Consider the following 16553-nt stretch of genomic DNA (forward strand, 5'->3'; position numbering starts at 1 on the left):
AAAATAACATTTATTTATTTACAAGTACAAAAACGTTTTTCTTTCTTGGCGCAAAGTCTACGCAGATGTATCAGAAATTGATCGCCGAATGCGTTTTCTGTCTCGTTTTAAAGACTCTCTTCGTAAATCCTCGAAAGTCTCGACGTCAAACTCTTCATCAAATCGTTGACTTTCGAGCTCCGTCCAAATGCCATCCATTTCCCGTCCATCGGAATAACAGACTTTTCGAGTGATCTCGTTTAGAAATTCTGGAGTCATGAGGTCATCCGGTGATTGTGCCTTGAAATAAAATATTTGGAAATGTAAAAATTCTCAGATATTACCTTGACAAAGTTTTCGGATTGGTTCAATGCGGCTATTTGGCCAATTGCACTGTTGGATTCTTCCCCAAGACCGACGGCAATCACAGATGTTCTCAGAGTAGCAAGGCTGCCAAATGGTGTGTCCGATAAAAAGTCCGGTGTCTTGAAGCCGGAGTCCCAGAAATCTATCGACTGTTAGAGCGATACAGATTTTTTACTGAACCTGAGAGAATTATGACGATGCTTTCTGCGTCGGAATCTTGATTACGCCGTCCAACAACCTTTCGGACAAGATTGGCCGCATCAGACAGATCTGATCCAACTTTTTCATCGAGTTCGATTGCGTCCATTCTTTTCACAATCTATGATAAAGTAGAACAAATTCAAAAGTCGGTATTACCTTAGCAAGAGAATGATTCTTTAGCGGGATATCCAAAGTGGCGCTATCGGCGTAAGTGACAACACCAACCTTAAAAATTTAAACACTGGAAATTTTTCAATAAGTTTTTACTTGAACAAGATCGAGGTCGAATTCCCCGATTAAATTTTCAATCCACGCTTTTGAAGCATCGAAAAAGTTGCTTTCGCCGCGCATTGAAGTTGATCTGTCGACAACGAAGAGGATATCCATTGGTTTTTCATAGCACCAAACCTAAATAAGTAAGAACAAGCCGCGAATGATTCTTAATCACCTGAGTGGGAACAGACTCCTCGCAAAGTCGACCAATAAACCCAGTTGTGCAAGAGCATGTGAATCCATCACTGTTGGCCACGCACTCGCCACCATTGAAGCAAGGATCAGGATCACAAGGATTTGGAGGAACAATCTTTTGCTCGCAATTTGTCCCTTCAAAGCCTTCTGGACACTGACAGACTGGATAATGATATTCATTCAAAATGCATTTGCCGCCGTTTTCGCAATCAAAGTCATCGCAAGCAGAAATCTGACAGAAATCACCGTAGTATCCCTTTGCGCACTCGCAAATCGCCTCTCCCCCGATCGCAACGCATTTTCCATGGCGACAAGGAGAAATCGAGCAAGGATCTCGCTGGCAGAATTCTCCAGAAAATCCAGTTGGGCAGTCGCATTGTCCCAAATTGCATGTTCCGCCGTTTTGGCACTTGACAAATTCGCACAAGTCATTTTCTGAAAGTCGCTCCATTCCATTCGAAAGAGCAGAAGTGATGTCCGATTCTTGTTCTCCCGATCCTTCTTCGTCCAAAATAAGTCGATTTTTCTTTGATTTTTTCGTCTCGCAGAACTGCCCAGTGTATTTGTCTGTGCAAGTGCAAGAAATAGTGCCATATTGTCCTGCGTTACAAGTTCCTCCGTACATGCATGGGTTCGGATCACATGGGTCGTCCGTCAAATCGCATACCATATCAATGGTTCCGTCGGCACAGCAGGAAAGAGCGTTAGCATCGTATGTTTTTCCGTAGCAACAGGCACGAGCCCCGTTCTCCGAGTGAAACGGAAATCGATCTGGGTAGGTTCCACAGCAGCTATCAGTAGCACCAGACCCGTTGCCAGTACCACTCTTGACACAACGCGCAATCGGATCGAATCCTCCAACAACAGTGTCTGCTTCACTGTGATAGCCATCTCTGGTCATGATCGTTAAGATACTCTCCACGAGTTTGACATCGCAGGAGCAAGCGTTGTGCTCACATGTGCCAGGGACGCCCGGACAAGTATACGATCGAGTTGAGCGGTCGTAAAGAGGAGAACCGTAGTTTTGACTGATACCGAGGCAAATGGAATCGTCGATAGTAGTGCACTGGTGACATTTGTACCAGGCTCGGCCGAGATAGTCCATTTCATTTACGGGCTCAGCTCTGTTGGAAGCTTCCCATCCTGGAGGATTGAGAAGTTGAAGCCAGCAACCTTGCTGCAAAAGATTCAAAGGCAGGTCAGCTTCATCACGCCAGCCATTTACTTTCAAAAGCCTAAAATCTCATTATAATAGATTCCTTCTTCGTCACTTACCGTTTAAGCATACTGTAAACATTGTCTCTGTTATCTCCAGCATCGCTCTGAGCTTCAATGGACGCTTTTAGTGCAACCAAAACTGCGCTAGAAATCTTCATCCCTTCTACGTCGGGTTTTGTGTCTGATTCTAATTAAACTTTTTGGGCGACTAATGAGTGAATTCGACAACTCTGAGCTGGTGCTCTGCGCCGGATTTGTCACGGCGGTGGCGAATAGTGCTCCACCACTAGCGATTGCATGGCTGGTAAACAATCGTGCGGTTTTTGTGCAGTAGTGAACCATTTAAAAGCTAATAAAACGTGGACTTGAATCTAAGCCTTCCAGTAATGCGATTGTTGAGATAATTATTTTAGGGATGGAAATTTGATTCAATTTCCACCTGATATGCTTATCAGCGAAAAAAAGATTCATGAAAACTTCTGCTAATTCAAAAAGAACATCGTTTCTGACGTCTAAAGTGTATAAATTTATTCAGTGACGTAAAACTTGACACGTCCTCGTTCAGAAAGTGTATTTTGATGAAGACATTTTTTGATATTTTCAATTTTAAATCATCATAACGTTATTTTTGAATATTTATGGTTTTTCTAGAACACGCACGCACCTGAGGCGTTGTTTTCGATTCCCGGCTCAGTTATAAAAATAAACCAAAAAGATCAAAATGTCTGACTTGGGTTCCATCGATCTTGAAGACGGAAACGACTTCTACTTTGGCGAGTACGAAGGCGAACGAAACGATGCCGGAGAGCGCCATGGCCATGGAAAGGTAATTCATAAGGTTTGTTCATCGAAAGCAAGGGATTATTTTAGGCTACCCTGCCAAATGGTGATTATTATGAAGGCAACTATGAAAATGGAAAACGACATGGAAACGGAATCTACAAATTTAAGGTACTCTCTCTCACTTTACTGATATTTTACTATTTTTAGAGCGGCGCCCAGTACGTCGGACAGTATGATAAGAACAAGAAGCACGGCAGCGGCACGTTTTATTACCCCGACGGTTCCGTCTTCAAGGGCGACTACGCCGATGATCATAGAAATGGAAAAGGAACTTACACTTATCCTAACGGAGATACTTTCGAGGGTCACTGGCAGGTAAATCTAGCCTCTTTTTTCTTTCTAAGTTTCTAAACCATCATGTTCAGGATGGTCAGCGACACGGCGTAGGAACTTACATTTACTCTGACACACAGTCCCGCTACACTGGCAGCTGGGTCAAGGGCAAAGCAGAAGGCGCCGGCGAACTCGTCCATGCTAACCATAGATACCAAGGTAAACAACTCCCGTTCTAGAGAATTACTGGAACTTTTTTGTAGGAAGCTGGAACGACAATCTTCCTAATGGCCCTGGAAAGTATATTTTCAACATCTGCTGCGAACAGCATGGTGAATACATTCCTGTTGAGATTCCAATGGATGTTGATGGTAAGTTTCATTAGAAATTACATTCTAAATGATTATTTTTGATTTCAAAACTCAAATTTGAACCGTCACAGGAAATAGGCCTTTGACGAAATCTCAATTTTGTCAATTACGTGACCTGTTTTTAGACGAAGAAGCTACCAACATCACGATTCCAAAATGGAAGGCCACCAAAGTTTGCGGCATCAGCGTCGAAAAGTAAATTTAATTCTGCTTTTTATCATTCAAAATTGTAAATTTGTAATTAATGTACTCAAATAAACACTTTCATATATTTATAATTTACACGCGCAATTCGTGATAATTTTATTTCGGTTGTTCGTGTTGTTGACGACGTATCTGTACTCAGTACTGTTACAGATTGGTGCGGTTTTAGTTTTTAGGCTTTTACAGAAAGGAAGGAAAAGGATTTTTACAGTAGAAAATTTGAAATATTGGGAAAACTTGAAGGGCAGTAGTAAGTTTGTTTAGAGCTCGTCCTTGGACCAGCAGGGACCTGATTCGAGTTTGAGATCGTCGATAGCAATTGGCGTTCCTTTTCCTTCTGATTTTGTCGCCTCGATGACAACCTAAGTGATGGTTTGATAATGATAAACATAAACGACTTTACTTGATAGGAAATCGTCGGCGGCATGAATACAGTCTGTTGGACATTGAACCAGTCTCCACCCTGATTGCCATTGTAGGAAATAATGGTCTCTTCTCGTTTTCTCTCCTCGCCCTCTACCGCGAAGCGCACCTTGACTGATAGATTTAATGAGGTTTGTTGGAAGATGAGGGCTCGAAGGGAGAGACACTGAGTTCCTTTTCGCGCTGGAGACATGATTCTAGCAGAATTGAGGTTTGCGTTTCTGTTCAACGGAGCGACCAAGATTTTGTCTATAAAACAAAGATAAAAACTGTTCGAAAAAGATACTTCGGTGGTGAGATCATCATCAGGAAGCAACAGCATGCGGTTATGATAGTTAGTTAATGTGAGTCTTGGTATCTGTTGTAAGTAGTGTTAGAAAGAGGAGTTAGTTATTTTGCTGTTTCCGTCATGCAGTATACCGTCTGATGGGGTAAAATTCAATTTTCTTTTTATATTACTCTTCTCTAGGGTATTCCTCTCAGTGTCCACACGCCAACGGAAGAATCCGAATCTTTTCGAGCTCTGCGTCCATCCGCAAAGTCCACCTACAAAGGAATTAACTTCTGAGATAAAACTTAAAAACTAACCTCCTTCAAAGTCACAACTAGAAGAGGACTTTCGCTCAAGACTTTCAAATCCACATTGAACGGAAGAATCTACAAGCTCTCGAGATTTTCCATTTGTAGTGAACTCGAAGTCGGAAATGTCAGTTTGAGCGCCAGATGTGAGAACAGCAATAACTTCCACAACGTAGGTTGTGCCTTCTTCGAGGTTGGTGAAAGAGAAAGAGCTGTCCATGGCCAAGTTTCGAGATTCTCCACCAATTGGAGGAGGGTTGATGCTGACGAAGTAATTGATAACGCCAAGGTGGTCGTCATGATCGGCGGATCCTTCCCTCTCAGCCTCTTTCTCCTCTTCATGGCGATGATCGACCCAAGAGATAGATGCAGTCGTGTTTCCAATAAAATCCGCTTTTGGAGATTCGAGGGTGAACGCAGTCTGCGTCTTCAAAACGGTTCGATCCGTTTCGACGATTTCGTTGAAGATGGCTTTGATAGAGACTGTGTACTGAGTATTTGGCTCAGCTTCGAAAATTGATAAGTAGCTCGTGCTAGAATCAACGAGAGAATTATCGAAGTCGTCAACTGGCGGCTCAATCGCGACATCGTATCCTTGAGCATTTGGAACAGACTTCCAGAGAATATTGAATGCAGTTGACTGAACATTCGTAATGTCAACTTGAGGAGCAGCGCTTGCTGTCATAATATTTTTATAGAAAATGTCTGTCCGTCGGACTTCATCGAAAATACCAACGAGTGAGAGACTGTAATCAGTTCCAGGCAGGAGGTTTGTAACGGTGGCGGAGTGCATACCGCTGAGGTGAATCGTCACTTCGCCAACGACTTTGAAGTCCCAGCGAGTCACGCCTTCAACTTCGGGCCATTCTACCGTGAACGATGTACTTGCGATATGTTTAGCGGAAATTCCAGTGACTTGGGGCAATGTAGTGAATCTTTGCGAAGCTGGATCAGTTCTCACTTGATTCTCCATTTCTCCTGAGATGAAGACATTGTACGAAGATTCAGGCTCGAGATAGCTCAAAACAATGCTCAACTCATTGGCATCTTTGAAAGCATCATAGACAGTTTGTGATCCCTTCTTCAAAATCACTCGATATCGAATCACGTGCTCAACAGCAGACCAGGATACCTGAACCGAAGAAGACGTTATCTCCTCGATATTAACGCCACTTCCGCTTGGTGCAGTTTCTTCAGTGAAAATGACAGCGTCGGTTTCAGCATTAGCGACAAGTGCTGAGATCGCAATCTCGTACTTGGTCAGAGGGATCATTTGAGTGAGTCGAACAAAGTTAGCAAAGCCTCCTTGGAGCCCGTTGGTAATTGATGCAATTGGTGGTTCCACGACGACTCGCAGATCCTTGGCACCCATAACGTAACCGAGAGCGATGGCGATCTGCGATGACTGCAGGAGGGCGACTCTCGAGTTTTCGAGAAGTGGGGCCGTCTTGGGAATACTAAAGACCTTGTCTGTCTTTCCCTGATAACCTGAAGCTCCGCTGGATGAATAAGTGGCAGTCATAACGATCGAATAGATTGTGTTTGGACTAGCACCGTCAAGTAAAAGCGGACTCTCAAGCTCGACCATATATCCATCAAAATTGGGAATCGGTGGATTTATCAAAACATTGTAGAAGTCTGGTTTGGTAGCAACATCCCAGGTTAGCCTCAGTGATGTCGATCGTGCCTTCGCAGAGAAGTTATCTAGAGATGGAACTGTAGAGATTGTCGTTTTTGCATAATCAGTGCGGATATTTTCATCATCATCGATGACTGCTCTGACTTCAAAAGTGTACTCAGTGCTTCCATTCAGGAATTCGGCGTGATAGTACGTCTCATTTAGTCGCTCGCTCAACTGTGCCTCTGAGCTTACCAGTTCGTAAGCGATAGCACCTGGAATCTCGTCCCACTGGAGATAAATCAAGGACGATTCGACTGATGGTGCAGTTAAAACCGGTTTCTCTGTCGCTGTTCTAAAAAGAATCTGTCCAGCTTCTGACTTTTGTGCAGCCAGTAGATAAACAATTGTTAGAGAATAATTGGTATCGCTGTCAAGTCCCTTGATGATCATTTTATCGTCACTTCCCGATTTGATTCCGTTTTTGAATTGCGCAGATGGAGGGCTGAGCTCAACAAACATGGAAGTGATCAACCCCTTCGACTCTAGGTTGACTTCAACTTGAGAGGAACTTGTCGAGACAACAGAAATTTCCGGTCTTGGTGGCGATCTTTGATGAGTTGATGGTGGAATGACAGATGGTGTAATCATTCCAGAAATACACTGAATCGGGCTAGTTCGTTGAATGTTGATTTCAGTGTCGCTGAGAACAAAAGGCCAGACATTAGCATCAATTATGGTGGAAGGACCTTGACCAACAAATACGGCTGCTCCCGTGATCTTTTCAAAGGCACTTGAAGAGGCTTCAATTTGCTCAGAGTTCACAAAAATCCGATGCTCCTGCTCATCGGAATCCTGGGTCACGCAGATAAAAGAGAGATCAGTGACTGACATTTCTTTTTCTGCAGACTTTCCGCCAACATTTACTTTCCAACCACTCGCTGTTGTTGACAGTGAAAGTACTGATGATACGCCTGAAGCAGAGGGTTGCATAAGCGAGAGAACTGATGGCATTGATGGCGCTGCTCGAGCCCAGGTACAGACAGTCCAATAATCTCCTAAATTGTATGGTCCAAGTTTAGTTGTTTCTTTTGAATCCATTTGATAATGAGACCGCTCACAATTGGCCTTGAACTTGATTTGGACCTCATCTGTGTATGTATCATCGAGTTTGGCAGATAGGGTCAACGTGTACTCAATATCAGGATGAAGATTGCCCACTGTTAAGAATTTATTCATCACTTCGACAGGTCGGTTGACTCCCTGAGCTTTTTCGAATAATTGACCATTTGAAGGGTTCAAATGAACTAAATATGACGCTTCGTCGCTCTCAGCGTAGTCTGACCAGTCGATTTTGACTGAATCCTTTCGTTGTTCCACAACTGATAGTTTTGGCGGTTCGGGCCCTGTTCTCACGGTAAATGTCTTCTCGTCGGAAAGTTTTGTTAACGCATGTTTTTCGACAAGAAGCTCGAACTCCTGTGCAGACTTGGGTATGACAGGAAGATAACCGATAACAAACATCGTGATGTTGAACTCCGTATCTGGTTCAAGGCCTTTGATAATTAAGTTGTCTTTTGTTGGTGGAAGTATCGAGCTTGACATTTGAGCTGGTTTCGGATCGATTTTGATAACAGTTCCCCTAGACCCCTTTGGATTTTGCCATCCAAGTTGGAACTCAGTCGTCATCGGTCGAACTGCATGCGGTGGAGGAAGTGGACCAGTTGAGACAACGATTTTGACGATGTTTGATTTGTAGTTAGAACCGCCTTTTCCAATACCGCGAATATTGATGTTATGTGTCGAACCACCTCGCAAACCACCAACAGCCGTTTGAACACAGTTTTCACCGCGACCGCCGCATTGGGGGATCCCGGCAGCCTCGAACGACTCCCAAATGCTCAAGTCCATGTAAAGACCATTCTTGAAACTCTCTGACTCCGGCCACACGGTTATTTCATAGCCGGCAAAATCATCGTTTTTCAATCTTATCAATTGTGTTGAGCGTGATTTTGTGTTGGCGGCTAGCATAATGCCAAGTTTTGGAAGTGTGCGGAAGGTGGCCTCGGAGTTGTATTCTTCAATATTGTCACCGTCTTTAGTGATTGTTTTGAGAGTGATCTTGTAATCTGTATCTGGGCTGACAAATCGAATGAATTTGATTTCTGTTACTGTAGTGTTTCCATTTGTATGTGTTTGAATTGGAGGCTCGACATTGACTTCAAATGTCAAGAGGTTTTCGACGGCGCCCCATCTGACGTGGAACTCATCAGTTCCGACAGAAACAATTTCAATGCATGGGCCAGGTCGAACGACAAGATTATCAATGGCAATGTCAGATTTGAAGTTGTCCCCTCTCGTGGCAAAAACGTCAAAGGCAACTTGAAAGCTCTCATTTGTTGGTCTGTAGTTATACCTCAAGTTGTTCCATAAGTTTCCTTTGTCGCCTTTCAGTACGACGAGTTCTCTGCGAGAAGCTTTATCATCGTCTTCTTCTTCGTCGTCTTCTTCGCCTTCGAGGGTAGTTTTGATATCCAAGACTTGGCTCTGCGTTTTTTCTAGAGCAGTGATAGCTAAGGAGCCAGTTCCAGATCCCCACATGTGATAGTCGAGGGATACACAGTACGGAATCGATGCCATGGGAATAGATTTGATTCGAGCTCCTTGTCCATTTTCGACATCTGACGCCTCGAGGTACAAGTACTGATCAGCTTGGTCGTAATTTTTAGTTATGATGGGTCCGCGACCAGCTTCTGGCCCAGTCTCGTCAGATGGAGTACGAGAAGCCGTCCGTTTAAAATCTACTGCATCGATTCGTCCACCCAGTTGACTCCAGCCGCATTGATGAATGTTCTTCTTGTTCATGTCGCACATTTCAAGGCCTTTTGGAAGAGCCAAATCAGCAACAAGTGCTTCGACACGTTGTTCAAGACTGTTTTCATCGAATTGTTTGACAGCGTTGCAGTCGCTGGGAATCAAGGAAATTTCATCAAGACCAATGTCCGATTTGTACGAATTTCCTCGAGTTGCCTCAAATAGGAACATGAACGGTCCCTTATTATCTTTTTTGACACTGATTCTTGCGTTGATCCAGTTTTTGCCCTGATCTCCACTTTTATACCAAATCATAGTTGATTTATCGGGTCGTTGGCCATTTCTGATCATGTAAACTTTCAACTCTCCCATTGGACTTCTGACGGTACTGGTAGTCCACATATGGTAGTAGAAATTCAGACAGTAATCAGAGTCCATCTCGAATTTTTTCGTCGCGATCATTGCATTATCACCGGGTCTGGCAGGTTTGGAAGCTTCAAGGAAAATATAACCTCCTTTTCCAGACACATCAGTCTGTGGACCAGTTCCTTCAGTAGGAGTGTAGCCCGAATGAACAATCCAATCATGCTTTGCCATTCCTGGAGATTGTCTCATCGCACATTTATCGTCAAGACCTTTGTTGAAGTTGCAAGACCAACCATCACAAGGATGCATATTACAGCTGCGGTTTTCTTTGAAGTCTCCGTTGCACTTTTCAATATTCTTCAGAGTGCACTCTCGCTCTCGGATCTGGACACCGCCACCGCAAGTATGCGAGCATTGATTCCATCCAGTCCAATCCGTCCAGATTGAGCATCTTGAGTTTGTGACTCGTACGTCATCGATGGCCATATCGCCTCTGTAACCATGACCACGCTCTCCTTCGATCGTGATGAAAACACCTTTGCCAGCTTTGGACGCGATTCTTTTGACGGCGTCCATTTGCATCTCGTCTTGCATCGTCTGGATGTATTCAAGCATATCAGCAAAATCGGCGTCGGTCATAAGAATACCAGTTGCTCCATTTCCATCACTTCCGGTGTGATGTATGGCAACATCATTGTCATAAGCTTGACGTCGTTTTCGGGATTCGGACATCTCCGATTCGCTGCTTTCATAATCTTCTGTCTCGTAATCATAAATTGGAAGCCCATCCGATGATGACCCTTTTGATGATGTGAGAATAGTCGGGTCAAATTGGTAAGCATCCTCTTTGACCTCCTCTCCGTAAGAGAAACTGTCTTTTCCAGCATCATTCAAGAAAAATTTCGGCTCGATTTCTACCTCCATTCGGTACCATTTATCAAGTCGTTCGCCACTTTGCTCCCACAGTACACGTTCCAGTCCGTTTTCACCAAGTTTGATCTTTGCTCGTAGACTTCCTGTTTCTTGGCCATACATGTGATACCAGAAAGACAGACAGTGTTCTGTCTCAGTGAGTGGCGGAAGCTTGAGCTGAAGACGATCTCCTCTCACGGCGGGCTGTGATGCTTCGAGGAAGAGGTACATTCCGGAACCAGTTGTGTGATCACCGATTGGACCTGTTGATTTACTTGGAGTCTGTCCCTTGTTCAGATTCCATTTCTGCTCTGTTTCGCCGTGGGTTGCGCCACAAAGATGCTCATTTTCAAAAGCACACTCGTATGTCTCGACAAGTTCCAAATCGTCAGCGGAACATCCTTTTTTGAGGTTCAGGTTTTGCCATTTTCACCTAACTTTGATTGTAAAATAAATTGATAAAATAAAATAATTGAACCATTCCTTTGGTGATGTTTAAATTATCAATAAGAATATCCGACCATTCTCCATAGACCCAACCCTCAAAGATAAACTTCACTGCGTCGAGGTTCGTGATCGTGGCTAAAACCGCAAACGTGAAAAATATGTTTTTGAAGAACGCCAGTGTTCCGTCTTATGACGTAAAGAAAATTCCAGAATTCGTAATAATTATGGGCGCGGAGAATTAGAAAGTTATCACGGAACCAAGTGGCCACTCCAGAAATTTTATCAGAGTCATCTCTGAGCCGGGCGAGACCGGATGAGGGCAGTTCTAGCTCTAGGTTCTTTTTGAACGAAATTCAGATGGATTCAATGCCTTACTTAGAAAAAGGATCTTCTTTTACGAGGTACTTACGTTCCCATTTGAGGTGCTTGTTCTTCCAGTTAATCCCCTGTTTGCCTGTAATTTCAGTCAAAAGAGACGGGACAATATCGCCTCGATTATTTATCTCCACGGATTTGACATTCAACGTTCCCATCTGATCAGTCGAGTGCATGAGATAGTCAAAGTTAATGCACTTGGAAGTCGGGCTAAGCCACGGTGTCATAATTGAAGCTGTGTCAGCCACTTGCCGATCCTTGCTGTTGAAGAAAAGCCATCGATCTAAAATTGACCGGGTTGATGAAAAATAATGCAAAACAAATGTATAACACCAAGCATGCAGTACCTTAGAAAGGCAATTTCAAAATTAATTTTGTAAAAAACTTGCAGATGTTTTTTTTTACAATCTGAGATTGTAACTTCCAGCTTCGCATATCTCAGTGGATAGAGAAGAAAAACGAGCATGGCGGCTTCAGAATTATGAAAACAGGAAACATAAAAATTTGGGGATACTCATTATTCCGGACTGACCCCCAGTTGATAATTTTTTTATTCATAACATGAAAAAAGCGTAAACTTTACGAAATCAATTCCGTTGAATGAGTGTCTCTGTGTTTATGTCAAAGCGGCTTGTGGTCAAGTCCACCGTATCTTTACCGCAACGATAAAATACTAGCTCCGAAAATTAATTGATGTACCCGTTCTACTCGTAAAAACATTTGTTTTTGATCGAAACGATTATCCTAAACACATTATGAAACTAAACATAAACTGTTTATCATAAGTCGTTGGCAGCGACTAACCCTTTGCTGATGGAACATCCGCGAATGTTCAGCTCAAAAATAAAGGTAAGAAAATCTTGCGTAAGATTTCCAGCTTTTATGATTTCGTCTTCAGAAGAAATCGAGCCTTTTTACGCAGATTTACCTTCGTCGTCATCAGAACTACTAGTACCATTGTAGCCTAAATCTACATCTGAGAATTTGATGCTCGAAGAAGAGGAGTAGTCGTCATAGTTCACTGAAAATCAAAATATTCTAGGGTTACTTGGATTCAACTGAAATCATAACTCCGAGATACCGCCAGTTCTCAGAAAAAAAATAATTTCATTTTACTGAAATTTTAATTTTATTGAAAATCTCGCAGCTGATTTTCAACATAAAAATTCGCGTTTTGAGTAGCTTTTGATTTACCTTCATCTGCACCTGAACGCGTCTGTTGAGGGTCGTTCTTTATAAAATATGTGGACCGAGTTAGTATACGTTGATAAATATAAAGTTTGTTAATAGTATGAAACAGTATGCTAATGTAGATTTTTACCAGCTTTTGAAGTGCTGTCTTTTTTGCTGCTTTTTTGATAGCCCGTTTTGTCAGACTTAGAATAGCCACGCCCGACCTCCCATTTGAAATCGGCGATAAGACCTTCGCTTTCCATCCCGCAAACCGCATCATTCTTTTTGCTGTAGCTGTAGTGGAAGTCGCAGAAAAAGTCATCTTCTGTTTTCGCTGTCTTAGGACCGTAGTCGTTGCCTTGAATCGGTGGTGGGCCATCACCAGGCCAGTGAACAGTTTTGAAGCTGGCCTTGAATCCTCGCTTGTTCTTTCTTTTCTCATATTCTGGATTTTTTCCAGGAAACCATCCCGGTTCTGTGGCGAAAATAACGTACAGGGACTGGCCAGTAGAAGTGATTTTGAGATTAGTCTTTTGTCCGCAGATTCCTCTCCAGGCTTGTGCTTTTGGAGAATCTCCATCGTGAACGATAATTGCGTCATCTTCGCAAGTGTAGCTTTCATATAAATCGACCACGTCGAAAGTCAGCTCGACGAATGCACCCTTTCTAGCTGTGAGTTTCCAGGTGCAGTGTTCGCCTTTTTAAGTTTGAAAATAAATACGATTTAAAAAGTTAACTTTACTGGGCGAATGAACTCTCAAACTTTCCTTCCTCGTATCCATTTGGAAATTTATTGCTTTTGAAGGTGCCTTCAGTATCCAATTCACCACCACAAAACGCATAAGACGATTTGGAGCATGAATAGAGCCCGCGAACTTCCTCGATATCAAGAGGCGAGAGTCTGTCTCGCTGACCTATTTTAGGCTTGGGCATCGTTTTTGGAACGATTGTTTGGAGATACGGCTTCTTGTTCCAGGACAAGCGCGGGTAGTGAAGGACAGAGTTGTAATCGTAGACGACCAGGTTGTTCGTGACGGCCTTGTTGAAGTTAACTCTATAGTTGGAGCCAGGGACAATGTTGTCGAAAATAATGTCGACATAGTCGTCTCGATCCGATCTTGACTGTTCATGGTTAAAGCCGACAATGTGAAGCAGCTCGTGGATGATAATGCCCACTTTCATGCAATTGGGCTCTAAACAAGTGTTATCCCCTGCCCCAAGCAAACACCTGAGTCTGACAAAATTAGGCTTTATCTCCGGATTATCATCTTGCTAGAAACTTGAAGGTGAGTATCGCCCGCTTCAGCTTGCTAACGTTTCTTTACTTACGATCAAGGTAGATGTCATTTCTTCCTGTTCGCTTTCCGACCGATGCAGCACAACCTTGAACGGGGGCAATACGGACGAAATCGTTTTCGTTACGTCTCTGCTCGAAAGAAATACAGGTGTATTTGCGGAGTACGTCCATGGCTTCTTGAATCAGATTGACGGAGGTCTGGTTGTACTTGTTTCGTTCCATGAGGTATGGAATGCGGACGATACCATCGCGATCTTGGTGGAAGTTTTGAACTTAGTTTCAAAAATCAGATGTAAGTTAGTTACTCTAGAAGACTGGCCGTTGATTATCTATAGACTATAGTAAATCCATATTGATTTCGAACCAGCAATTAATAATTAGGTAGGTAGATCGATTTAAGAAACCTTCAAAAATATACATCGACGAAAAAATATTGTATATTATGGTTTTGAAAAAGAAAAAAATTTCAAAACTCTTCCTTTTGGCCAAAGTCGAGCAGGATCCTTGACTGCGTTCAGGATAGTTGCGATTTGTTCTTCCTCGTTCCTTGGCTGATGATCTACCGGAATGATAATATCGTCTTCAAGAAGAATGTGGTTGTCATTGTTCGCTTCGTCATCAGTAAAGAGCGTCTGTTCCAGCTCGACGTCCTGCTGAAGCTCAACAAAATCCGGTCGCCCCTCGAAAATCGCCGCACCATCATTTACCCCCGCGGATTTGAGGGAAATAGAACTACCTTCATAAAGCTTTCCCGTTACTTTTTCCAGGCGCTTCATCGCCTTCTCTTGTTTTCTTTTCCATTTTGCTTCTTTTGCATTTGCTTCTGAGAGTCGTTCAAGGATGTCCTCAGTTTTTTCCTCGACGGATCTATTTGGATCACCAGCGTCGAGTGCCCCTATCAAAAAATATGTTCAAGCTAAAATTTCGAGCTGCTCAAATGATTTTTTCTTAACTAAAAGAACGCTCTAATGAAAACATTTTGATTATTAAAGGAGCCGGTCTTCTATCTTAGAAATCTAATTTTTATCATTAGTAAAAGTATGGTTCATCAAAATTTGGCAGCTTGATCTATTTATTCGTTATTTTGGCAGTATTGAAAAGTGCCACTTTACTCAATTTTAAAAATAAGAATAAAACCGCCGACATACCAATTAGAAGACACCACCATATGGCGCAGTAGCGCATTGTTTCTGTTTTCTTTATCGAAACTCTCTCTAACTAAAGGTCTTCTTTCTTCCTCCTTATCTCTTTAAGAAAAAAAAGGTACACAGGTGTTGTGTTTTTCAGTAGTTCATAGTTAAGGCGATTCCCCCACTGACGGATGATGGGGCAAAATTGAGAAAATGGAGGTGCTGGTGCCGTAAACGAGCGCTCTGGCGCCACCCCTCTTCACCAAAACGTCACCACAAAGCCTAAATCAATTCATAATTAGTAGTACAGACACATCGCATCTATCAATCAAGATTGCATAATTATAGTTTGTCTATGATTCCTGCTTTCTAAAATCACCAAATCCGGAGAAACGCAACCAAAGCACCGTCTTTTAGAGAAAATTCAAGACTGTATCTTTTCTGAACTGATATAATTTATAGCTTTTAAATAAAATCTACTAAAAGAACGAAGGGTCCATTGCAAAATTTGACAAGCAAAATGCTCAAATGTCTGAATCCATCCAAATTGAACTGGGTCGCATCGTAATTTGACCAATTTTATAGGCGATGTCACTTCTATTTTGGCTGAAAATACGACAATTCAATATGTTTCGAAAAGCTAAGAATTGCAAATTATCCCCTTGGATGGTAACAAAGACTTTAGTCAAAAGGATTTGCCTCGATTTTTGAAAAAATTCAAAAAAATTGCAGTAAATTAGGCGATTATATCATTTATCGACGAGGGCTGAAAATTAAACCGTATCTTTTTGACGGGAGATTTGATTGACGGAAATTTTTATTGGGAGGTTGTAAACTTGACCAGATCAAATCTGGATCGTACTTGGACAAGGTGTATGTTTGTTTACGGTCAATAGTGAAAATACGCGTTTGTAGAAGCTTTGGCTAGACCAGAAAATCTCGCCGTCTTCAAGATGGGCAAGAAGTTTCTTCCGTTTCTTTTTTCTTCATTTGTTAGAGCAATTTGCGTGAGAGAAGGCGCTAACGAATGCTGGCATTATACTGGCATCAATCATGATTTGGTGGTGAACACTTTAGGTTTGACAGAAAATCACATTCGACGAGCTTTCACGGATTTTTAAGGGGATAACTGTGGAAGGTATTTAAAAGCAAGCGAGTGGATAATCTTCCCAAATTACTTCCAAGACGAGTCCATCGAAGATGCCGAAGCTCGACTCAATATCATCAGCGAAAGCTTGCCGCATCTCGACTACGAACAAAGGTTCACTGATTTTTTAACTCGTCTGAACTACAAAAGTACAGAAATAGATAAGAACGAGTTCAGTTTCTTTAATTGCTCCGGTTTAAATTCCGACTCTGCCCTTTAAATGAACGCGAAAGAAACTCGCAGAAGAAACGTAAAGGAATTTGTTAAGTGAATTGACTTGTGCGCTAATGTTCCCCAAATGTCAACGAAACATCTGCAGTACAAATTTGGCGTCGGGTTCTATTGAAAG

The 16553-nt window shown here is 42.5% G+C and overlaps 3 protein-coding genes across 4 annotated transcripts; 1 reads left to right on the forward strand and 2 right to left on the reverse strand.

The window, feature by feature from the left end:
* Positions 1–6: 6 nt before the first annotated feature.
* LOC145695348 (uncharacterized) lies at positions 7–2450 on the reverse strand. The gene is made up of 7 exons (XM_081772350.1): positions 2290–2450; positions 995–2249; positions 814–954; positions 703–771; positions 526–664; positions 324–487; positions 7–279 (listed from the first exon to the last, which is right to left on the reverse strand). The coding sequence occupies exons 1-7, from the start codon at positions 2388–2390 to the stop codon at positions 58–60; spliced, it is 2091 nt and encodes a 696-aa protein (XP_081628476.1). The 5' UTR covers positions 2391–2450; the 3' UTR covers positions 7–57.
* Positions 2451–2925: 475 nt separating this feature from the next.
* LOC145696134 (radial spoke head 1 homolog) lies at positions 2926–16495 on the forward strand. 2 transcript variants are annotated; one of them, XM_081773127.1, is made up of 8 exons: positions 2926–3058; positions 3103–3183; positions 3223–3390; positions 3441–3567; positions 3612–3719; positions 3845–3906; positions 16267–16318; positions 16473–16495. In XM_081773127.1, the coding sequence occupies exons 1-8, from the start codon at positions 2954–2956 to the stop codon at positions 16478–16480; spliced, it is 711 nt and encodes a 236-aa protein (XP_081629253.1). In that variant the 5' UTR covers positions 2926–2953; the 3' UTR covers positions 16481–16495. The 2 variants fall into 2 exon arrangements, with proteins under 2 accessions (XP_081629253.1, XP_081629259.1); XM_081773133.1 differs by lacking the exons at positions 16267–16318; positions 16473–16495 and having other exon boundaries at positions 3845–4001.
* LOC145701314 (uncharacterized) lies at positions 4000–15234 on the reverse strand. The gene is made up of 13 exons (XM_081778539.1): positions 15076–15234; positions 14401–14822; positions 14247–14256; positions 13960–14199; positions 13386–13823; positions 12779–13327; positions 12652–12663; positions 11492–11740; positions 11114–11217; positions 4935–11052; positions 4806–4892; positions 4327–4595; positions 4000–4285 (listed from the first exon to the last, which is right to left on the reverse strand). Exons 1-13 carry the CDS (start codon positions 15110–15112, stop codon positions 4184–4186), a joined length of 8637 nt encoding a protein of 2878 aa, XP_081634665.1. The 5' UTR covers positions 15113–15234; the 3' UTR covers positions 4000–4183.
* Positions 16496–16553: the final 58 nt, after the last annotated feature.

Source organism: Oikopleura dioica, chromosome 1 (genome assembly GCF_907165135.1).
Source record: "Oikopleura dioica chromosome 1, OKI2018_I68_1.0, whole genome shotgun sequence".
In the NCBI taxonomy this organism is placed as follows: domain Eukaryota; kingdom Metazoa; phylum Chordata; class Appendicularia; order Copelata; family Oikopleuridae; genus Oikopleura; species Oikopleura dioica.